This window comes from Panthera leo, chromosome D1 (genome assembly GCF_018350215.1).
Source record: "Panthera leo isolate Ple1 chromosome D1, P.leo_Ple1_pat1.1, whole genome shotgun sequence".
NCBI lineage: Eukaryota > Metazoa > Chordata > Mammalia > Carnivora > Felidae > Panthera > Panthera leo.
In genome coordinates, this window is record NC_056688.1 from 81,978,262 (window position 1) to 82,004,174 (window position 25,913).

The window sequence follows — 25,913 nt, forward strand, 5'->3', positions numbered from 1 at the left end:
GTCTCATAAAATCCACCAATTTTCCAAGACTATACGGTGGAAGTCTGTTCTTTCCCTTCCTACAGAACAATCTTCCAAGAATCTTTGGCTAAGTGTGACTTTATAGCAAAACAATGTTGGAAAAAAAGAAAGAACCCCCCCCCCAAAGACCAAAGCTAGATTGAAGTTTATGTTTCAGAATCTATATAAATCAAAACCAGAAAGAAAAAAAAAAAAAGAAACTAAGCTGAGTAAATAAGCTACTGTACTTAAAATTTTACATTACAACTAAGATCTGATATTAAATTTGCTATTTTAACTTGGTGCCAAAGGAGAAAACATAAGGAAATATTTACAAAAAAAAAAAAATGTTTACAGCAACAAATCATTTCAAGGGATTCTTCTAACAATCCTTCTTACCAGCAGGTAAGTTAAAACTATAGGTGTCATGTACTAGTCAAATAACCGCCTCTTCTCTTGGCACTGAAATCAAGAGTCAGACGCTTAACTAACTGAGCCACCTAGGCGCCCCTGATGGGGACTTGATTTTAAGTATGAGGCATCCTATTAGCAAGGTGTCTTTAATTCCAGAATTTGGGGAAAATTTAAAAGAAGGCTTAAGGTCACAATAACACTGATCAGAGTAGCTATTTAATGTTTCCTGTGAACATTGTGCTCTTTTCTTAATAACTGTTAATTCTGGACTTAGCTCATGTCATGATCTTGCGGTTTGTGAGATCAAGAACTGCCTCAGGCTCTGTGCTGACAGCAGGGAGCCTGTTCAGGATTCTCACTCTCCCTCTCTCTTTCAAAATAAATAAATAAACATTTAAGAAAAAAATTAAGTCCCCATCTAAAAATCTGGAAAATGATGTCCTAACGTTACTGTTGGCACAATCAGGCCTAATTGTTGGAATAAGCACGTTCCAACCCAAAGACACCCTGATGTTAATATGACAAAGGACAGTTATGTGCCAAATGACAACCCTCTTCACAATTCCCATGTTGAAGCAACCTCACTACTGAAATTCATACCTCCCAGGCGTGGACCTCCTGGTGAAAATTAGAGAACACAAAAAACGTGAAAAGTCAAAATGATGGCATATTTTTAAAGCCCTGGAGTTTGGCAGTCGGCGAGGTCAGGAATTTCTGAGTTTTGGAGCAGTGCTTGCATCTGTCTCTTTCCTTCTGCTGCTCCAGCTTTGGGCCTGCCCTAGTGGCTCCTTTCCCCTCCCGGCAAATGCTGAGCCCTGCTCTGAAACACCGGCCCCAGTCCGAATCTCAGGGGTTAAAGACCCTTGATCCCGGTAAGGATCTGATGGTAGCTTCTTTTTGATAAAGTCGAGATAAGCACTAAAAAAGGGGACAACACAGGGAACTGGGCAGCTGCCTTAAGAAACAAACATTTTGGCCCCTGGGTGGTTCAGTTGGTTAAGCGTCTGACTTCGGCTCAGGTCATGATCTCATGGCTCATGCATTTGAGCCACGCGTCAGGCTCTGTGCTGACAGCTCAGAGCCTGGAGCCTGCTTCGGATTCTGTGTCTCCCTCTCTCTCTGCCCCTCCCCCACTCATGCTCTGTCTCTCTCAAAAATAAACATTAAAAAACAATTAAAAAACAAACAAACATTTTTAGGCTTGTTTAGTTTCTAGCACCTACCTCTGAGAAGAAACAGGTACCCTTTAAATACAGACTGCCAAAGTCCTGGCCATGGAGCTGCTTAGGAGATTTGCTTTAATGTGTGGATAGTATTCTCTCTCTCTCTCTCTCTCTCTCTCTCTCTCTCTCTCTCTCTCTCTCTTTCACACACACACACACACACACACACACACACACACACACTTCACAACCTTGTAGAACTTCCACTTAGAGAAAGAGACACTGAACATATAAACATATAATCAACCATATAATGTAACTAACTATAAGTAGAATTTAATTGCATTAACCATTTAATTATTGCTATTCATTTAACACATCTAAACTAAGCATATCGTTAGGAAAAAAAGAGATAAAAATGGTGAACACAGACATGAGACCTGTCCTCATGAGACTGACATTCTAATGAAGAGTGACCCACAAAATAATACATTTTAAAAGTGTTTATAGGGTCGCCTGGGTGGCTCAGACGGTTAAGCGTCCAACTTTGGCTCAGGTCATGGTCTCACCCCTTCTGAGTTCAAGCCCCAGGTCGGTCAGGCTCTGTGCTGACAGCTCAGAGCCTGGAGCCTGCTTGAGATTCTGTGTGTCCCTCTCTCTTTGCCCCTCCCCTGTTCACACTCTGCCTCTCTCAAAAACAAGTAAATATTTTTTAAAAAGTGATTATAGAGTGCTTAAGAATGTTATGAAGCAACTAAACAGGGTCCCAAGATAAAGACTAACAATAGAGACTAAGGGGGAGGGAAGTTAGTTAAAATGTATTGGTTAGGAAAAGCATCTCTAAGAAGGTGTTATTTTTTTTCTTTCTTTTTTTTCTCTTTATTATTTTTTTTAAATCCAAGTTAGTTAAAATATAGTGTAATAATGATTTCAGGAGTAGAATTTAGTGATTCATCACTTACACATAAACACGCAGTACTCATCCCAACAAGTGCCTTCTTAATGCCCACCACCCATTTAGCCCATCCCCCATCCACCTCCTCTCCCCTCCAGCAACCCTCAGTTTGTTCTCGGTATTTAAGAGTCTCTCATGGTTTGTCTCCCTGTCTGTTTTTATCTTATTTTTGCTTCCCTAACAAGGTGCTATATAAACTGAGATCCAGAGGGCAAAGACTCAGCAGAAACCAGCAGGACGTGGTCCCAGCAACTCCCAGAAGGTCAGGAGTGATTAGAACACAGGAAGAAGGTGTGGAGAGTCCTGGGAGACATAGCTGGGGATGCAAACAGGGACCGGATTATGTAGACCTTGTAAGCTAGGTAAGGGGTTTGGAATGTATTTTAAGTACAAATTGAAATCCCTTCCCAGTTTCTCAGCATTAGCGCAGTTTAAAAGTTTAAATTGCTTATGTTATCATATTGATGATAATGTGCATTCATAGTCGATAAAATAATGAGAAAGGCTCCCCTATATACACACACAACACCGCACTGAAATTAAGCCTTCTCTATAAAAGGTTTCATTAGGATGTGGTAAAATACTATAGAGAAAGCTATCTGTACCTTTTTAACATTATTTCAGTGTTATATACACCATTTATGCTCCTGCAGAATTCTGTACTATGTACCATCAAAGAAAAGAGATGGCCTTAACTTAGGGTGTGAGATTGAACCCCACAATGTGCTCCACGTTGGGCATGGAGCCTGGTTAAGATATTCTCTCTCTCTCTCTCTCTCTCTCTCTCTCTCTGTCCCTCCCCTGCTCACAGGTACTGGAGTGCTTGCTCTCTTTCTCTCTCTAAAAAAAAAACAAAAAAAGAGGGCAAAAGGAAGAAGAACTCTGGAAAAATGGGACACTTAAATAAAGCTAAATGAGGCAAAGGATTTGTGATGACTCAGTAATTAATCCTTACACCTCAATTCACATGCGGATGTTGGGAGCACACTCACAAATGTAAAGAGTTTGCCCCTATAACAAGATCAGTGTTTCACAGAGAAACTGTCTTAGAATCATGGCTTTGTACCAAGGACTTACACATTTAATATTAATTCTAACTAAGAGACCAAGAAAATACTATAACTGAATCAGTAGATGCATAAATAGCATCAGATATCTCCCAGGTGGGGAGATAAGTGTGGGTTTGTTTAAGGTATTTTACCATTTAAACTCAATCCATCAAGACAGAACTATTACTTTAAGTGTACTTTAGTTGTTAAAGGGTTAACACTCTATTAACTGAATTCCCTTACTATTTTTGTCTTTAAAATGTGTTTCTATTCCCTATTCTCAAAAGCCTGTTTTATATCTTACTGAGTACTCACATACTTTTTTGTCTTAAATGAAATTACAATAATAATTCCATATGCACATTTTGCTGATGAATGTCTGTTATCAACATCTATTCTATAATCAAAAGCTTTCCCTTTTTCTCTCTACTTCTAACTTACCAGTAACATATATATTATAGTGTTATATTTTATTGCCAGTTTCAAGTATAAATTGTTAAGATGATGCAATTACTGTGGAAAACCTAGGAAATTCAGTCTTTGAAATCCTCCTTTACCATTCAAGTGTGATATAATTTATTTTTTTATTTTTTTAAATGTTTATTTATTTTTGAGAGACAGCGAGAGGGCTAGCGAGTGCGTGCGGAGGGGGGGGGGGTGGGTGGGTGGGGGGGGGGGGGGGGGCAAGGAGCAGAGAGAGAGAGACAGACAGACAGACAGAATCTGAAGCAGGCTCCAGGCTCTGAACTGTCAGTGCAGAGCCTGATGTGGGGCTCAAACTCACAAACCATGAGATCATGACCTGAACTGAAGTTGGAAGCTCAACCAACTGAGCCAGCCAGGTGCTCCCAAGTGTGATATAATTTAAAGAAAAAAAAAATCCGGTGGTGCAAATTCTGACATGTCATTTAATAGCTTGCTAGGACAACGCTTTAGCCACTTCCATGGGTTTGTGGAAAACTGTTATGCTACGTTTATATTAACATTGACAATTCACTTTCAGATTTTATAGTCATCCTCACACACTTGTATCAAACCACTTCTGGTCAATTTCAACCCCTAACGAACTTTGCTCCTTTCTAAGCACTACTTCAAAACCACAAGGAAACCTTTCATGTAATTCAGGTCTGAAGATCAGATTTGCAAACTGAACTCAAGCACCGATAAGACTGTTTTACACCTTGACAGAATTTCAATAGTATCTACCTTGAATGCTACACCCACTATGCTAACAAACTCAAGTACATTTCCTTCTTAAGTAAAACAGGCTTATCTCCTTGTGTTTCTGATGCATATAAAAACATCCCAATGCCTTTCTTAAGAAAATAGTTTGCTTTGACTCTCTCCACTCCCCACCCCCATCCCAATTATGGAGATAATTTAAACTATGCAATTACTCAATGACTGATGAGCACAACATGCTTTCTTTAAAACACTATTTTAGAGGGAGAAACCTACTGTGAAAAACACTTTAAATCATCTAAATTATCAATAAATGTCATGTGGACTTTACTGCGCTTATGGACCACAATCTATCTGCATGTTTTCTTCGTAGTTTTTCTGTTCCTTGTCTTTTTCAGCCTTCCAACTAGACAAAATGATGGAATATTTTGATCATTTAGTCTTGGGAAATAAGAACAATGCTGTATGCAGTTCTTAAAAAAAAAATGAATTCTGAAGAAGTAAAAGAAAACAACTATTTAAAATGTCTACTGGGGGCGCCTGGGTGGCTCAGTTGGTTAGGCGTCTGACTTCAGCTCCGGTCATGATCTCACAGTTCGTAGTTCGAGCCCCATGTCAGGGTTTGTGCTGCCAGCTCAGAGCCTGGAGCCTGCTTCGAATTCTGTGTCTCCCTCTCTCTCTCTGCCCCTCCCCAACTAATCCTCTGTTTCTCCCTTTCTCAAAAATGAATAAAAAAAAATTTTTTTTAATAAAAATAAAAATAAATAAAATGTCTGAGGGAGATAAGATGGCTCCCTCCATGCACATCTGTCCAAGGTCAGAAGGTCTGTAGAGGTGAGTCACATATCTGTGAAGGGACTCATGCCAATCTGTTCACTGATAGAGTCTAGTCAGAGTCTACTCAATTACTTATGGCAAATAACAAATCCTATATTCCATAAACTTGGCATTGTGGCAAAATTAGCTATTTAATATATTTTTACCTTAAACTTCTATTGAAACTAGAAATGGAATGATGAATACCTCAGATACTCCTTTTTTATGACATTAGATACATTTTAAAGTTTAACTTTTATAGAGTATGATATGCTTTATTAGTACATTTTTTTAATTTTCACATTCATTTCTCATAACTACTAGAATGTCTAATCCCCATCAAAAGGTAATCTGCAATTTCCAATTTCCAATTTCCAGTGATGTGTCTGAGTGTAGTTAAAAATGGTTTTATATCAGCAAACAGATGAGACAAGCAGTTCAATTATTTTCAATCAAGTCTACTATACGCATATGCTACAAAAGTGTACATTGGAAGTTATTTCAAAGGGCAATAAAAAGAAAAACGTATGGGACAGATTTGTAGATTACACAACTACATGATATGGCTAAAACCTAATTTTGTAACCCAGAACATAGCGAAGTGTGATAACTATTATGAGTTTTTATTCAGAGTGATTCTCAGAACTTCCATGTACATGAGCATTACCTGGGGAAATTTTTTAAAAAAATATAGCTTCTTAGATCCTACCTTTAAAGAGAAAAAACCATTACTTCCAGGATATGGCCTAGGGGTCTACATTTTCATGATCTCCCCACTTGTGCTTCTGGTCCAAGAGGACAAAATACCACACTCTGATAAACTACGCCTTCTCCCCGCTGTCTTTGGGGTTAGGACATGAGCAAAACAATGTACATTGGTATTCGTCACTCTAGTAGAACAACAAATTACATTCCCTGTTTTGAAGAATACTTTCTCATTACTTTCAGACATCTCCATCACCTCGTTATGTAAATTGGGTAAACTAGTAATGAAAAAAAGTACTGATAAAAATATACCATTATTACTGTTAATAGATTCCACAAATGTTTATTGAACACTTACCACATGTCAGATATTGTTATAAGTGCTTTTCATGCATTAAAATACATGGCGAGTAATGAGCACATTACTCTATGGAGAATTTTAAATAATTTGCACAACATTATACAGCTAGCAAGTGACAAAGTGGGGATCCCAAACCAGACAAGCCTGTTTCAGAATTCTAATTAATCTGAATTTCTTTTGAAAGCATTGCAAACATTCAGACAGATAAATATGCAAAGGGATTTTCTTAATCTTGACAAAAAGCGAATTGCAATAACCACACACATCAGCTCAGTGCTTCTCACTTTTTTCCTTTAAGGTACCCCTAGAGACAGAGGAACTTGATCTTCCGATCCCAAAGATGAAAAGGACGAAAAGTTGTAGTCCCAACAATACTAGTTTATAACATTCATTGTAGTCATTAACAAATATGTGTATTTAATATAAGAATGGTTGTTTCTTCAAAATCTTCTGTGGATTTTGCATGGTCCCTGTGATACCGCTGCTGCTTACCTGATCCACCCACTACAGGAGGAAGGGATGTATGGGGTATGTGTATCAAAACAATGGAAGGAGTGATCACCTTTCTCCAGGTTCATATATATACACACACATACATATGGGAAAGAATGCAAAGAAGAACAAAGTGAAGTGCTATTTGAGAAAGCCTTTGAAATTTATAAAAAACAAGCTTTTGAACATGGTAAAAACCAAGAGTTGAAATCTTGAACACTCCACATAAAACCAAACTTTCCTCAAAAAACAACAACAACGGGGCGCCTGGGTGGCGCAGTCGGTTAAGCGTCCGACTTCAGCCAGGTCACGATCTCGCGGTCCGTGAGTTCGAGCCCCGCGTCAGGCTCTGGGCTGATGGCTCGGAGCCTGGAGCCTGTTTCCGATTCTGTGTCTCCCTCTCTCTCTGCCCCTCCCCCGTTCATGCTCTGTCTCTCTCTGTCCCAAAAATAAATAAAAAACGTTGGAAAAAAAAAAAAAAAACAACAACAAAAAACAAAAACAAACCTTGGGAAGAAGGCAGTACAAGAGACTAAGAAGTTACACCCCCAGTGTAAGTTCAAGGTGTGAGTTCAAGGTCCACAGATGAGGAATTATAATCAGTTTGTTCTGATTATCCTTACCACCTAAAACAGGAACTTCTTTGTGACTGACTCTTGACCACCATGGCACAAGACACCAGAACTTCTGTACACATCTAATTCTGGTTCTAAAGAGGTGATGATCACCTGCCATTTACAAGCTCCTGGAATTAGACCCAGCAGTGTATGCCTGTAACTTTCTCCCAGCATCTGACACAAGAGGGGGGGTAAATTGATCCACCTGCTTCTCTGTCACCAAATGGCATTTTGATAATAGCACCTGGCTATCCCCAATTTTATCCCAGATGAGAGGATAAATTTCCCCTTTTGCTAGGATTCCAGTTCTTTACACATTTAGCAGCCGAGTGGTCTACTTATGATTCAAGAATGCAGAAAACGAAAAAGTTACTTACAAAGACTGCAAAGCACTCAGTCCTCGAATGGCTTCACTGGGTACTGTTCTCAACTGATTGTTTTGCAGGGTTCTGGAAGGAAATTTTTGGTTAGTGAATAACAAGCAATTGTTACTATTTTTTCTTAGAAGAATTCAGAGCCTTTTCTATCTAAAAAATATTTCTAATGGCAGGAAAGGAGGAAAGGTCAAGGTGTAAAGCACCCAAGAAAAGAGAACTGCAGAAAAAGCAAGAAGCATTTTGCTATAAGGCCAGAAATGAAACCTAAGCCACTATTCCAAGCCATCTCTTAACACAGACCTACTGATAATCCACATTTCCAGAGGTGTTTCATTCTCAAGAATTAAGGCACCTTAATTAACATTCATCACTCTTTTAATGTTAATTAGGAAGCATAACAAGTTAACTGGGAGAGGTATAACAAACAAACCTATTGGAATCCCTAGTGCCTTTTCAATTTGGAATAAAGCAGAGCCCAGAAACATGGACACTCAGTAGAGCCAGTTTTTCCAAGATAGCAGACCCTAAGTTCTTAGGGAGCAGCAGACATGTCCTCAGTGAATGGAGGGCCACAGCAAAAATAGAGCTTTAACCATCTAACAGGACCCAGAGAAGAAAGGCATAGATCTGTACTGAAAATGAAGTCCTTATTACTTTTGCCTAAAGCCATTTCTAGTCATCTTAATACAATGACCGCTTGACATGAATCACAACCACAGAATGGAATAGTAAAAGGTACATGTAACTCACTGAACCAGAGAGGTCTAGTGACTTACAGACAGTTACTCAGCAAGGTAGTAGCAGAAGTGGAGTCGGCAGTCAGTTCACCTGTTCCCCAATCTGCCATACTCTAAATGCCTAACCAATGCCAGGAATTTATTTCCTGGTCCTTCAACAGACTATATAAATTATAGGCATCCTAAGTCCTTTTGGCTTTAAGATGATTTTAACACTTTGAGCTTTTGTTAGCCTTTTTCCCTTTAGGGTCAGCTAATTCAAAGTCCTCAAAGGTATACAATAAGTAGGAACAAAGCTCTACCAGTAAAGCTTAAATATGATTTTGATTCAGTGCATTAGCCCAACAAAAAGCCTAACACATTCAACGGTAATACACTGAAGGTCAGAACACCTATTATTTAGAGTTTTAACTTTTGTTATCTCGACGCAAGGTTGCCTAAATGAACCCTTGCATCCCACACTACCCATTGGCCACTCCTTAAATCTTTTAATCCTGAACTAAAAGAAACTGTGCTTACCCTAGCTCCAAGCATGTTGACTATGCAGAAAGAAAATACACAGCCAGCTGTGAAACTCTAAAATTGCATTACTTACAGAACTTTGAGTTCTTTCAACCCAGACAAGGCCTTTGGGTGGATAAAAGAGAGGTCGTTGCCAGCCAATCGTCTAGGGGGGAAAAAGTAGCAAGAAAAAAAAAAATAGTAATTCAGGCTCTTAAAATTCAGAACTCACAATAAACTGATCTGTGATTAAAGCTCTACATTAAACATTTCTCAAGTCTATCTGACATTAAACATGGACTTAAACCTTTGCTAAAGTGATCCCAAGATTCTTCCAATGAGATAAATGTCTGTAGAATTTTTTTTTTTTTTTTAACTCCCAATACAATAATTCAAACAGGCACATTTTTATTCTGGTGAGGTCAAGCAAGCCAAAACACATTAAACCAAATTAAGTTTGCTATTCATGGTCACTCTCTGCAGCTTGCAGTGTTTTCCAAATGCCTCATAAATACAGACCACTGGTCAGCAGGCAGGAGTGTTTACACGGATCAGAGCAAACCGGTCTGTTAAGGAGGAATGCCTTCTGCAGGCAAGTCAACCTGTTATCTATCCATTACCAAGGGCGACATGTTCTGTGCAAAAGGAGGCAGAAAGTGAAAGTCACCGTAAGCATAATTTTTCAAACAAAGGCATCTATCTATCGATCGATCAATAGATAGGTGGGTGTTTTTGTTGTTTTTTTTTAAAGAAATGTTTTCCTAAAGAAAATTTAAAGTGACAAATTTAAGTGGGAGTAAGAGTGAGTAAGCGTGAATAAGGAAAGGACAAGAATTCTTTGGGTCCTTTTATAAGATATCTGGGCCCACAATTCATACTGAGCCCCACTTTCCTTCCCATTTTCCCAGGCATACAGAAATGAGAGAAAAAGTTAAACAGGAATTTAGGGAGAAGAAGCAGAGAAAGACACCAACTCGTGTAAATAACTTATAAACAGGTGAACTGAAGGTTTCCAAGCACTGACTTAAAAATGATAGTTGTGTGCCCATATGTTAAACACAGGACTGTCCCAGTTTCCTGGTTTCATCAGGATACTCTCCCAAGCAACAAGATTTTGTATCTCTAATTTTTTTTATGCTCTCTCTCCTCATGTCTTAGGATCACACAGTCATCAAGTCATATTCACTTCTCCTTTAAAGGTTCTATTTTCATCCCTTTTTCTTCTCTCTGTAAGCACCCTGTACCTCTGAGTCTTATTCATTGATTCACTCATTCACTAAAAAGTTTCATTTGTCCACAAAAAAGTTTAATTCATTAACAAATATGAGTGTCTACTAAGCGCCAGATGTACAATATCCTTTTCTTAGACCTCTGGTCCCTCCACCTTCCAATCTGCTTCTCTCCTATACCCTGACTTTAGGGACACAAGAAAAGCTCCTTCATTTGAAGTCACTGAGGTCTGAAACTTATTTATTTATTTTTTTTTTTTGAGAGAGTGAGCGAGCAAGAGTGGGGAGAGGAGGAGAGGGACAGAGAGAGAGAGAGAGCGAGAGAGAGAGAGCAAGCACTGAGCAAGGAGCCTGATGCTGGGCTTGATTCCACAACCCTGGGATCATCACCTGAGCCGAAATCAAGAGTCAGATGCTCAACCTACTGAGCCACACAGGTGTCCCTGACACTCTAGTTTTCAAAGGCATTATTTTCTCTGGAACTTTTAAGAATGCAAATATCCCTGGGAAAGATGATACTTGATCCTTACCTAGCATTAATATATAGATGTATACAGAAGGTGTGTATGGGGGTGGGGAGAGAACAAGAAGACTCAGAAACCAAGAGTGAATACTGAGAATTATTTTTTCAGTAGCAAGGATCACAATGCTGGCTTCTTAGGAACACCACAGGTGTAACACAGGGTTCATGCCCCTAAATTAAATTCCTCCTAAAAAGCCACACCACACATTTTGATCTCACAAGCACCCTGGCACCTTTCAAGGCTTTCCACATCCAGGCTCACAATAGCTTACTTTATGCCATCAGTCTCTTGGCCTTTTACCTCCAAGCATTCACCATATGTAAAATGAGGGATTGGGAAAGATGGTTTTAACACCTCCTCAGGGTTAAAAATATTTCTCCTCAGCAAATCCTCTTGCTTCTAGACTAGCCAGTGTCACTGGCTTTATGTCACTAAGACAGTCACTATGTCTTTAAATGTCTTCACCTCACAACCTCACCTTCTCTCCTTGAATACCCAACTCCAGCATTACTGCCCATGAAGACTTTAGTTCTTATGAACATGACCTGTGTGTGAATTCCTAGAACTCATCATTAAACTTGGTCACAGGCTACATTCTACTGGTTGTTTCTTGCACATTAGTCTTGCGGGTCAAGTACAAACAGTGCCCAGAACAGGGCATGCACCTCACACTTCTGTTACTACCCACCAATGTGTTAACTCATTAGTCAGAAACTGTTTTCTCAGAATTTCTCCCTCAAAAATGCTAGCCATTCCACTGCCATGGCACCCCACAGTCTACCTTAGGGCAGGCTCAGCGCAAGCCCTCTCAGGGGCCTTCCTATATCCCAAACTCACTAACCAAAATTCAGTTGATAATTCTCACAGTTGAAATGGGAGTGTTCAAAAGGTCACATTAAAAAAAAAAAAAAAAAATTTAATGAATTTATTTTTGAAAGAGACAGAGCATGAGCAGGGGAGGGGCAGAGAGAGAGAGGGAGACACAGAATCCCAAGCAGGCTCCAGGTTCTGAGCTGTCAGCACAGAGCCCAATGCAGGGCTTGAACCCAGCAACTGCGAGATCATGACCTGAGCTGAAGTCGGACACTTAACTGACTGAATCACCCAGGTGCCCCAAAAGGTCACATTTAAAAAAAATTACATTGTACCATGAGGACCATAAGGGGCAACACCCCCCCCCCCCAGCGCTGCAAGTAATCACATGACTATGACCGCTCCTGCAAGTTATCTGAAAGAGCTGCTTTAAAAAGCTCAAGTCTGGGTGCCTGGCTGGCAATCGGTTGAGCATGATATTCTTGATCTCGGGATTATAAATTCAAGCCCCACATTGGGTATAGAGATTACTTAAAAATTAAATCGGTTAAGCATCTGAATCTTGGTTTCGGCTCAGGTCATAGACTCACGGTTTTGTGAGTTTGAGTCCCACATCGGGATCTGTGCTGACAGCACAAAGCCTACTTGAGATTTTCTCTCTCCCCCTCCCTCTCTCTCTGCCCCTCCCGTGCTCACACTGTCTCTGTCTCTTCTCAAAAATAAATAAATAAACTTTAAAAATAAAACAAAATCTTAAAAAAAGAAAAAAGTTCAGGTCTACCAAAAGACAAACACTATAAACAGACCGAAGTTGTTACAGGGTTCTTAATTTTTGCCTCTAATATTTGTAATGTCCCTGTATCTATGGGCTCTCCTTGAGGAGTTTCGTCTATTATGCCAGGGCTCATGAAAGAGTATTTTATAAAATAACGAAGGAAGTGGCAAAATGCAGAGTGCCTGATTACCTTTACTCGTCAACAGAAAAGAGTGTTTAACCACATTAGCTGAGATATTTGCTCCCTTTTCCCAAATCTCTGCCCCCTTTTATAAGCCAAGGGAAAAACTAAAGTAACCTAACTTCAAAAAGTGTCTTTTCTCCACTACTTAGCATTCATAGAAATGACCAAATGAGCTCTCTGCATGTGGTTTGTCCCGAAATGCAAGCCCACACTCTGGAGAAATAAACACTTCTAGGACGCAGTGAATGGTGATAACGCAGAGCAAGCAGGCACACTACCTCACGCTACTGCGATTCCTTCGTTTCCTACTAAAGCAAACATATCATGTGGAGTCTTGAGGAATGTATCAACCCACGCTTCCCAAGCTGCCGTGTTAATGAATAATAAACACGGCAGCTTGGAAAAGGCTCTACAGATCCAGCAATCACATGCTCCAAAGTCTCTTCCCATTTTCTTTCTTTCATGAGCCAGTATTTCTTATAGTAGACCCTGGGAGGCTTCATGTCCAAAACCTCAGATCCGGAAGCAAGCAAAGTAAATTAAGTGACAGGGTTAGGGACAAAGTTCCCCAAAACTCTGGAAGAACAAAAACCTATGTAATGAGCCCACAACAGTCACAAACACTGAGATACATGGTTTACAGACCTTCTTCTCTGTTAGTCATTTCATTACTATGGCCTTGCTTCTCCGAGTCCCTGAGAGGTTAGGTGACTGGGCATAAGTCACACAGATGGGAAGTGGAGGAGCCAGCATCCCAGTTCTTCCCTGGCTGGCTCCAGGGCTTAGTCATGTCATTGCCTCTGGTGTGTCACCAAAAGGTTGGGAAATAATTCCCAGAGAGGTGGAACAGGGCAGACTTGGGCAATAGCCTTGTTCTGAGTATCAACAGCTCTCCCCCAGTAGACTGGAGCTCACAAGCAGGGACTGTGGCTTTAGGAGCTCAGAACTGTGACTACGGATGAATTTTCAACAGACCAACAGTGTCATCCTTCCCATAGCTAAAGATGACCAGTGGAAAGGAGGGGAACGATGGATCCCTGAGTACCCCAGGGTATGGACAGACCCGAAACTCACTGAGACTTTATTTAGGATAGATAGTATTCTTGGTTGTGCTTCCTTTAATGCAACTCTCAAGGAAAAAGAGGTGGCTGGTCTTGAAGAGTCACTGATGGCCCTCAACTAGCCAAGACCAGTTCCTTCCCTATTCTACACCTGGGTTTGTCTGTACCAGACCCAACAGTTTCCTCAACGCCTCACTTCCTGAGGACCTGCTGTCTGGCTCCAGAAAACCTTTTTAATTTGCTAAATTTAATATTTAACAATAACAAAGCCAATTAAAATTAATTAAATGTGGTAAATGAGGATATGTATATATATGTATGTGTGTGTATATACAAAATATGTAATTTTTTTTTTTACACTATTCTTCTGATGGCTGTGAAGACCTAAGGGGGAAAATCATTAGGGTGAACAGAATGGTGAACATGGTAAAATTTTCTGCATGCTAAGGGTACAGTGTCCCAGGCATCAGTTCCTTCCCTTCTGCACCTCTAGCTCTCGTCTCCAAAGACCAGAAAGCCTCACTGCAAGGTTTCAACCTATCCACTCTTGTATTCTTCCTGCTGTCACCTGAGTCTAAGCCCTTAATTCCCCCCCACCTTCCACTGGATTACCGCCATGAACCTCTACAAGACTCCTCCTCAACCACTTAATTATAATACTGTGAGAGCTAAATCTTAAAAAAGCTCAACTCTGAGCATTTTCCAAAAGGCTTTTTTCCCTGCTGACTTAGCTGGAACTTCATTCTGGATCCTCTCTTCCTTTCTTACCTTATTCTCCAATGTTCCCTGTGTCCTATAATTTAGCACACCATGCTTCTCCACCTCCGACTCTTCGCTCATGACACTTCCTTTGCCTGAAATACCCTGACTCCAGCCTCTGCCAAGTGAAACATTACTCATCATCACTGTCCAAGTTGGATACTACCACAAATATGAAACCATCATGATATCAGCTTCCTTTGATTCCACCGGTACTTAAACAAAGCTCTCATTGGGCACATCTTATTTTGCCTCTAGTTACTATGAACTTGTTACATCTCCTACAGTTGTATTGTATGTCCCTTATGGGCAGGGACCAAGTCATATTCCTTTTGTATTCTCTCACACGGGACCCTATGTGTAGCAGACACTTGGTATTTGCCGTAATGCCTCAGCTAAGCCCCAGTAGGGCTCTGGATTCAATTGCTCCTTAAAGAGCGGGGAAAGCTTACTGTTTATCTTTACTTTTCTGCATGTTTTCTCTTGTTTAATTTCTGCTCCCCTACTGCCCTTCACTCTCCCAGACAAGAAATAACTACTTGGCAAGATCTTAAAGTGCCATGGCAACAATGTTCTTTCTTAACATATTCTGGGAGTACATTTTCTTAGGGAAGGGGAGGGCAGACCTTAAACATGGGAACACCTGTCCACTGGTCAACAGTATTATCTCCATGCACTCTGGGTTGTGCACATGATCACACAAAATTAAAACAAGTCTAGCAGGACTTCAAATGGGGACACAGTCTACCTCAAGGCAACTCCTATTTATGCTGCTTGTTACAACAGTCTGAGAAGCAGAGAGAGCAAAGACAGGGAGGGGAGAGACAGAGAAAGGGTGGAGGAGAGGGAAAGGGCAAGCCATGAGACTTCCGCTCTCCCACTGGATTTGGAACCATTCCAGGAAACAGGATACAAGCAGCTCAGTGTGTAGTGTCTTTATGAATCTGTTTTGTGTGCATTTATTATTCATAAGGTCCATGGATTCACATGAGGGCCTCTTTCCAGGGGAAGCCAGAGTTTTCAATTATATCCTCTCTTCTTAATCCATGTGCTACATGATATTTTCTATCTGCCACCCGTCCCAGCGAGGGAAGCAGGAACAGCACTGGTGAAATGGGCACCGGTCAATGGTGTGTATGAACAAGGAGGCCACATTTCAGTAGGTAATCTGTGCCGGAGGGTTCACACTTTCATGAATTGTGCTGATTAAGACAGGTTTCTTCACTTGGGAGGCAACTTAAAGAAAGAAGAGAGGCAAGTGTGAAAAAGATAATAAACCAGTTGGTGCTAGTTCTCTTAAGAAATGCCTGGATTTAGGTTTCTTCCAGCCTATTACAGAAATTTCACTGTAGCCATTTGGCTGGAATTCTGGCCAAGGACCAGTAGACTAAGGACTACAATATACACACTGATGACTACACATATGTACGGAGCCGGGAGGAGGGCTGATGAGGGCTCAGTAGCTTCCAGCAGCTGTTGTGAGGAGTCTGGGGTGGAGAAAGCAGGAGTCAAAGCAACTGCAGCAGTAAGGCCCGGGTGGGAAGCACGCTTGCACACAAACAACAGAGAGCTTTACTCACGACAATTTCTGTACCACACGATGGGGAAGTTGGGGAGTGGAGGATGAGGCAGGATGGGGTGGCACAATCATGTGCCTACCTTCTTTTTGCAGAGGTGGCTACCAGATGGCCCGGCATTACACTCCTATCCAGTTCCCACAAAAAGGTCCTTTGAGCACCACTCTCCCCTTCTCAGCAATATTCACCTACCCCCACACCAACATCTTCTGTCGCCCCTCATAACTTCGTCCCATACCTGCATGTTCCCACCCAACAGGTCTCCATCCGAAGCCACACACACGAACTACCACACACTGTACCCAAATCTATCCAGGCTGCCTCTCCCTCAATGCCATTAAATTCTCTCAAGTGGGTGGATCAGCACTACGTTACACTACCTGCAAAGTATGACAGACACAACCACCAGCCCGTGACACTACCTCCAGAGGAGGCATTTCTAGCTCAAAATGGAGCTGGGCAAGTGGCGCCGGGGTGGCTCAGTAGATGAAGTGTCTGACTCTTGATTTTTGGCTTAGGTCATGATCTTGTGGTTCATGGGTTCGAGCCCCAGGTCAGGCTCTGTGCTGACAGCATGGAGCCTGTTTGAGATTCTCTCTCTCCCTCTCTCTCTCTCTGCCCCTCCCCTGTTCACGTGCTTTAAACAAACAAACAAACCTTAAAAGAAAATGAGCTGGACAAGTATGGCCCAGGGAAGCATCTAACGGGAGGTTAAGTGACATTCTCTTATAAAATATAATTTGAAATCAGCAGGTTCTAAAATGTTGGTTACCATTTTCAAGTAAAAGCAAAACCCATTATAATGCATACCTCTGTTATAAGCCCTTAACCATGTATTTATTTATGTGTTAAAGCCCTACTATGTGCTGGGAACTCTGTGGCGTCCTGTGAAAAGTGAGGATCTCAGGAGGTACATCAGTTTCCAGGTATGGATATTCAGTATCACCGCACAGTGACAAAAGGAACATTACTGTAGCCCTCTTCCTTCCATTACCCTACCATATTGGCCCTTGTTAACACCATCCCCTACTGTTGTCTTTAAAACAAAGTGCTGGGGCGCCTGGGTGGCTCAGTCGGTTAAGCGGCCGACTTCAGCTCAGGTCATGATCTCGCGGTCCGTGAGTTTGAGCCCCACGTCGGGCTCTGAGTGCTGACAGCTCAGAGCCTGGAGCCTGTTTCAGATTCTGTGTCTCCCTCTCTCTGACCCTCCCCCATTCATGCTCTGTCTCTCTCTGTCTCAAAAATAAATAAACGTTAAAAAAAATTAAAAAATAAATAAATAAATAAAACAAAGTGCCTCTGTTTCCTTAGTGTCTTGCCCAAGGCCCTATAGCACAGCTAAATAATGTGAATCCTAGAAATAAAACAATGTAAATAAAGGAAAATAATGTACATTCCAGAAATAGAACAATGTTGCTTTTTGTTAGTTTCTGTGAATGACTTTAGGAGAACCAAAGGATGCAGTTATTTTCTTAGTAAATAGACAGGGCTGACAACTAAATAGCTCCCCTTGGACATTCTTCCCATCAAGGTTAAATAAACCTCACCTGATACCATGTATCAGCGAGTCCTGAGTCAGCTAACAGTGTTTTGCTTACCCTATTTCTCCACCTACATGTTCATATAACTTTTATGTAAGTGCATTAAAAACTGAATATGTTTTAAGAATATACATGTATTAAGAACCCTTATTAGAGAAACTCCCAAGGTTTTTAAAGTAGACTTCCTTCACAGAAAAGGGGAAAGTTATTTCATATATCTATTTGAGTATACCTACATATGTTATAGGTAAATCAATAAAACCCTGGCAATGGTTACATTTCCTGAGCAAAGTTATCCTGACAACCTCTGGCAGTAAACATGCAATATCTACCCATGTGAGGAAATATGTTACAACTTTTAAAAAGTTTTACAGCAGCATCTACCAATAAATATTGACCTTTTACTACAGCCCAATCACCGTAGGTTTGGCAAAGTAAGTAATGAGCTTTCCCAAGACACTTCTCATTTCATTTCTTTTAAACAAGGATAATTCATTAAACACAAAACCTCAAATTTAGTTTTTATATAGTCTGATAAGGTTTCTGACATCAAGAAGTTCAAAATAAGAAGAAACCCTTTATCTTCACCTCTACCTCAATTTCTAGTTCAAAAACGTGGTTACCTTTACCAGGTCATATAGGAGAAGTGTATCATGGCAGGCCCTGCCCTTAGAGAAAAGTCACAGGGGTTGAAGAGATAAGTACACACTGACACACCTTGAGCACAAAATAACAGGGCACTCAATCCAGCATGACATGGTGAGGCGCAAAGAAAGTGCAAGAGGAACTTGGAAAAGAAAGACCAAGGAAAGCTTCCTATGGCAGAAAGGGATGGAAATGGACCCTATGAAGTGGGTAAGATGTGAAGAGGAGAGGGAGGAACCGCACCTGTCGAATACTCATTCATGCCTTCCTGGCTGAGCCTGGGATTGTTCCAACACCACCTCCTTCACATGACGCTGCTCCATGAGTAAATTATTGATTGGTTTTAACCAGTCATGCTGATCCCATTCCCGTGACTGGCTTAGGGCTGGGTCTGCGACCCCAGCTCTGGTTATAGGAAGTCTGCTGGGCTTTCTGGGAAAGGTAGCATTCTTCCTAAATGGGGATGCAATGGGAGGAGTGACTCTCTTCTCTTTCTGGATGCCATAATGTCTAAGCATACCAAGTGAAGCGACTGCAACTATGGTGCTGCCCTTACTGAAGGAACAGACTAGGAAGACAGAAAGAATCTGGGTTCTTGAGGATGTGACTTAACTCCATCAACTATCCCTAGAAGAGTTCTACCATCCTGTTATGGAGGTCATCTTCTTTTTTTTTTTTTTTTTCTTAATTTTTTTTTTTTTTTTTACATTTATTTATTATTGACAGGGAGAAACAGAGCATGAGCATGGGAGGGGCAGAGAGAGGAGGAGACACAGAATCCAAAGCAGGCTCTAGGCTCTGAGCTGTCAGCACAGAGCCCAACATGGGGCTCAAACTCACAAACCGTGAAATCGTGACCCAAGCCGAAGTTGGACGCTTAACCGACTGAGCCACCCAAGCGCCCCTGGAGGTCTTCTTATTATATAAGATAACACGTTTACTTACTGTTGAAGCTATGTTGAATTGAATTTGTTTCTTGTAACCAAAGGACTTTAACTAATTGCCTAACCAATAACCACTCTTCCTTTCTTACCTAGTAATAGAATTCTGATTTTGGTTCAGACAATATGCTTAGTTCAAAAGCCATACTTTCCAGCATCCTATTCTTAGGTGTGCCCATGTGACTAAGTTCTAGCCAATGAGATGTGAGCAGAAGTATTGTATAGAGGGTTTAAGATGGCTTCTTGAAGCTGACTTTTGAGAGATATCCCCCTCTTTCTTTCCTCCTTCATCTTTCCTGTTGCTGAGAACTGGGTCATGATGGCTATAGCTTAAGTAGACAGCTGTTTTGTGATCTTGACGTGGTAGCTATACAATGAGAAGTGCAGAGTATCAGGGCCTACGTCCCTGTTGACTCTGTGATGCACCATAATAGTTCCATAGTTTTGTGTGTGTGTGTGTAGACGCCTTATGTGTTTAACCCATTTGTGTTTGAGATAGTGGGTGTTTACTTTTTCCTCCCTTATCGTTCTATGTATTCAGATTTTAAAAATCGAGTAACCATTAACTTTATGATCATTTTCTTAAAAAGCTAAGTGTGTCTGTGATACAGACTTTCCAGCACCTCCAACATTATTTTCTTTGTTATAAATGTATAGGCCAGGGGGTGCCTGGGTGGCCCAGTTGGTTAAGCACCTGACTCTTGATTTTGACTCAGCTCATGATCTCACGGTGTGTGTGCTCAAGCCCCACATCAGGCTCTGTGCTGTCAGCAGAGCCTACTGTGCTGACAGCACAGAGCCTGCTTGGATTCCCTCTCTGCCCCTACCCCACTCAGTCTCACGCTCTCATTTTCTCTCTCTGAAAAAGAAACATTGAAAAAACAATTTCAAACCTATAGTCTAAATTAAGAAGTAGTAAAAATACCTATTAGGGAAAAACAATAAACAAATTATGAATTAAAGGTTGTACTAAAGCATATAATAATATATTAAACAAGCATGGTTTGACGAAGAGTGGACAATACATGGAAGAAATAACTTAGCCTATTTCCTTGCTGGAAAATTAAATTATGCTAGTAGAAAATCAAATACGTGTTCACTTACTTATAGTCACTATTATTTTCAAAGAATAATTAGCTTTGATTAAAATAAATAAATGAAATAAATAAATGAACCAGCAAACTGTGGTTTCAGTTGCCTCTCTATGCTTTCTGAATCCTAAGTCAAACCTTTTTAACAATGAACTGCTTGATTCTCCTGCTTGATTTCCCCTAGTCCCCTATGAAATCCTGACTTAACCCCCAAATTTGAGTTCACCCCATGTTTCCTCACGTCCACTTCTAAACTGCTAATCACTACAGGGCAAAGTTACAGGGCCCATTGGTTCCACTATACATTAATATTACCTAGGCTTTAACTGAGACTTTTCTATATTCTTCGTCAATTCTTTGTTCATTTCAGATGGACCCAATTAAACATTTCCTACAATGTGTCTAGTTACTAGATTCTAGTGAGCTGAGATAACTAGTCTTCCTTCCCCCCTCTGCTTCCTTTGAGAGGATTCTCCACCTCAAGTAGCCCCAGTGGGTGGGGATGAATCCATGACCCAGATTGGACCATGCCATTCTACACAGAATGACAACTGGTTCAAGGACAGGCACGTGAGGTTAAGTCTGGCCAACCAGAGTCCTCCTTGGAATTTTCTGCTGGAAGCTGCGAGGAAGCCTTTAGATAGCCATTTTGGATCTCAAGATGCAAAGAGGTGCTTAGAGCTACCAAACATTTGATTTCGCACCATATGGAGACCAGCTATTTCCAACAGGAAAGAATGAAGCCAAAACACGAAATCAGAGACAATCAAAGCTAAGAAATGGAGAGCATGAGAAAACTCTCATATCTTTAAAACCTTGAGATCAGGTACCGTCTGAAGCCAACTCCACCTCTGGACTTTCTAGTTCTACATGAAACAATAAATCCTCTATTGTGTCTCAGCTGGGTTTCTGTCTCTTAAGCTCTGGGGACTCCTGTCAAATACAGCACATATTCCAAGCTTTCACTACTCTCCCCAAACCAGAAACCACCTACTAGCAGTCCCTGAATGTCTGCCTCATGATGCATGTCTTTACCCCAAAGTAACCCTACTGAAATGATTCTTTAAAAAAACTTAGATTCAAGGCCTTTTGTCCCTATCTGGCCACAGGCACCTTTCTCCAGCCTGTCAATGTTGATCCCTCATTTCTTGTGAAAAATCTCTCCTCCCACAGCTCCTGGGGCACAGTTCTGCCCTAGTTCTCCTGCTCCTCTGGCACTTGGTCTTCTTCCCACACCCGGATTCAAGTGTTTCCCAAGGAGTTGTCTTTGGCTTCCTTCCCTTTTCTTTTACCCTCTCTCTCTTGGCAAGCTCTTTCAATCTCATGTTTCCAGTAATCACCTTACAATAAAAGACTCCCAAATATATGCCCATAATACTCTAATTCTATAATCTATACCCACGAATCTCTCTTCTGGGCTTCACATCTATATTTCCAGAGGCCCCTACCTGTATCCCATCAAAATTCCATATGTATATTGAAGAATAATAGCTTCTCTTCCAAAACAATTTCTCTTTCTGTATTGTCTGTATGTCTGTATTTTTATCAAAACACACCAGACTCCTGGTAATCCTAAATGAAAGTGTTATGGACATCACCTTCCTTCATCATGCCAGCTGATACGTCTTCCTGATTCTATTTCCATCTTTTGCAGATATCCCCTCCTCTCTCTCATTGCCTCTCATCTGCCCTAGTTCAAATTCCCATAATTCACAGCTGGACTGTTGCCGGTAGCAACATGTGTTGCTTCAAGTGTCTCCCTGCAATTTCTCAATCCCAAATATCCTACTGTCTGCTATGGAATTACCTTTACTGAAGGTCCTATTCGGTCAAGTTATTTCTTAGCTCGAAACACTTCAATAGTCACTCAAAAGTTGAAATTCCTTGTTAGTCTGCCAGGAAAGAGGCTCAGGACTGGAGCTGAAAGTCTGGCCTCAGACTCCTTTCTAGGTTTCTTTCCCATAACTTCCTTTCAGGAACTCAACACTACACCCCAACCAGACACCAGACCATTCCTACCACCAGCCTTTATATCTTTTCTAAAGACACCCTTCGTACACTCCTTCTTCCACATCTCCTCATGAATTAACCTACCATCCCTCAGGACTCTCTAGAAATACCAACTCTTGGTGAGGTCTTCCCTAATCTTTCTTAATAAGTAGAAATTCCTTTAGCCTCTGAACTCCCAAAACTCTTACACCATCCATCCCTCTTGAAAGTAAAGATCCCATTTAATCCAACACTGAACACAGTGCTTTACCTAACAAAAGTTCGTTGAATTAGTAAACTGTCTTACATGTCTTTCCCCATCCTCTCCACATCTACAGGACCATAGACTGGGATTAAAACCAGGTCTATTACTAATATGCTATGTAACCTTGGGCAAGTTACTCAATCACTCTGCGGAAAACCTCAGCTTCCTCATCAGCAAGGTGGGACTGAATATAGCTCAATGTTATATGAATTAAAACAAAACAATGTCTGTTCTGGGGGCGGGGGTGGCTCTCCAATACATAGCAGGTAAAATTGGTATAAACTCTGCTCCCATTTATCTTTTTACACCCTTACTTCCTAATCTGAGAGCTCCCTGAATGACATACAGGAACTAACATGAACCAGACAAGCAGTGCCTCTCTGTGAGCTCACTGTGTACTTCTCAACAGTAAGGGCAGTGGTCTTTGCTCACAAATCATCCCAACAGAGCACTATAAAGTGGAACAAGAGAATGCTCCCAAGAATAGAGTATTTTTAACTATCAAACATCACCAGAGCAACTGAGAAACTATTTTACTTTTTCTGGGGGGTGGGGGGTGGGAATAGTTTTCGAAACAGAATAAATTATCAAGACATAGCAAGGTCCAACTGGTGGCTCCAGATTGTATGCTGGACCAGAATTTTATTTTTCTTCTTCTATAGAGAATTATCTATGGGACAGCCATTAAATGTGAATGAAAATTACAGATCAGATGATAATACGTACCAACACTATTTTTCTGAGTTTGGACACCGTACTGCAGTTACTTAAATGGATTCTTCGAGTTTTTTTGGAATAACGATGCAATATTTAGTGGTAAAGAGGAATTATAACCGCAACTTACTCTCAAATGGTTCGGGAAAAAATGTACATATATTTTAGATTTCATAGTGTGTATGTGTGTGTGTATGGAGAGAAAAATGTTAACATTTGGAGAATCTGAGTAATGGTATGTGTGAAAATTCTTTATGCTTGCAATATTTTGTAAGTCTGAAATGTTATGTATGTGTGTGTATATATATAAATATGTTCTATATGTAAGTACTGGCCAAATTAAACTATTTAAAACTATTTAGTTTTGATCCACTCTGTTTGTATCTGATTTGAAATCTCCCTGTTCGAATCATTCACTAGTCCTCTTTTATAAAGTAATGCCTTAATTTAGAATTAATTGCCCTAAAGATGAAAAAAATGATGAGCGGGCTTGAATTAGGACACAGAGACCTAAGTTTTATTTTAGCACTGTGAGTCTTCTAAAGCCAAAGTATATTTTGAAACCAATGGAATTATCCTCATCTTCTAGTATGCATTAAACAATAAACTGTACAAGTGCCAAAGCTGGCAATGGTTTCTACTGCTATTGCAACATCTAAACTCAAAGTAACATCCATGGTAGCCTATGGAAAAGCAGTTGGATATCCCTTCTGTTGATTCTAATTAAATCATTTTCACAGCTCCACATTTCAGACATTCCCCAGATGCCTACCAATGCTCTGTAGGTCTCAAGGAAAGTCAGAAATAGTTGTGCCAGCATCACATTGGACTAGATTCTGTGGATGCTAAATGAATATTTTCTAGAATTCTGGCTTTCCTTTGGCATTGCTAACAAAAATCTATATTGACCCATTCCAACTTCCATCCGCAAGCAAAATAACCTCTCCCTAAAGTCAAGAAAATCGGGAAAACAAAGACTGCAAATGTGTACAAGGATTAGTGAAATTTACCTTACTCCTGTGGACGTAGCACTTTACGGTCACAAAGCACCTTTACATAAATTACCCCATTTTCCCTTTACAATACTACTGTAAGGAGTTCCATGTTAAAGAGTAGGGAAACTAAGGCACAAAAATCAAGAGACCGTCCCAAGGTTTCAGATATTGTAGGTATTGAATTGAATATGTTTTTGTATGCTCAGAGACCGGAGTGTGGGGGGGACATCAGTGAATGGCATCCAGTCATTCAGGGCAAAAATCCTAGTCTCCTCCCTACTGCTCACTCTCATATCCAATTCAGTTCCTTCAGGATTAAGTCTAAACTCAGCTTAAAACATCACTTTATGATCTGGCCTCATATCGTGACACTTCTCCATCTTTCAGTATTTCAAATTTCTCTATGTTTCAATAGGAATAACTGTGTTTTAACACTTCTGAAATGTCTGAAATGTCTACTTCTGTGTCTTTGCACCTGCTATCAGGTTCTTTCTGGAGCAGTCTTACTACCCATCCTTATCCCCATCTGATAATTCCTAGGTGTCCTTCAAAACTCTGCTGAAGCCATTCTAGGAAGCCTTCCCCAAATCCTACAGTCTCAAGGGAATACAATACTTTAGGCTTTCACTGACCTTGCACATATTCCGTTAAAACCCTTCATCACACCATACCAAGTGGTAGTCCCATACCTTCCCCTAGACAAATGTTGTACAGTTGAATTTTCTGCAGCGTTAGGAACGTTCTAGTATCTGTGCTGTCGAATACAATAGTCACTAGCCACAAGTGGCTACTGAGTACTTGAACGATGGTTAGTTTAACTAAGGAACTGGATTTTTTAATTCAATTTTAATTATTTTAAATCTAAAACTAAATAGTCACCTATGGCCTATGGCTATGGTTTTGGGCAACACAGCTATAGACAGACTGTCAACTCAAGGACAAAGACCATCCTTCCTTGTCTCTGTACCCCCGGTACCTACCAGAGTACCTGGCACAGAGCAGGATTCAGGGTTTATTGGAAGAATAATTAAATGTTTAATATCTATAAACACTTTTTCTGTATTGTTGGGAAGTGATTCCACCCAACACTCCAAGCATTCTGGATTATCATATAAAATTTAGCCAACCCGGTCACATCTTGTAAAGTGTACCTCATTAACTATAATGGAAAAAAAAAAAAAAAAACTTTAGTAAATCATTCATTTCTACTCAGGGCACTTCAGCTTCACAATCATGTTTAAATGACTTCCAGATGACTTCTGAATAAATGGTTACACTGTTTATGAAATATTACAATAGTCGTGGCAGCATCATTTTGGAATGTCAAAATCAACTACAGTGTTTTATAAGGAAAGAAATGGGCTTTTTACCATGGTTTTATTAACATGGAAAATAATTCCTTTAAATGCCTGAAGTTATTCCCAGAGTATTAAAGACTATA

The 25,913-nt window shown here is 40.5% G+C and overlaps 1 protein-coding gene across 1 annotated transcript in view; it reads right to left on the bottom strand.

Annotated features, from left to right (window-relative positions):
- LGR4 (leucine rich repeat containing G protein-coupled receptor 4) overlaps window positions 1-25,913 on the bottom strand; it is a 102,520-nt gene that overhangs the window by 18,416 nt on the left and 58,191 nt on the right. Inside the window, exons 3-4 of the mRNA XM_042905020.1 lie at window positions 9,464-9,535; window positions 8,132-8,203 (exon numbers count right to left, since the gene is read on the bottom strand). Of these exons, the coding sequence (XP_042760954.1) occupies window positions 8,132-8,203; window positions 9,464-9,535 (144 nt within the window). The remainder of the gene's footprint in view (window positions 1-8,131; window positions 8,204-9,463; window positions 9,536-25,913) is intronic.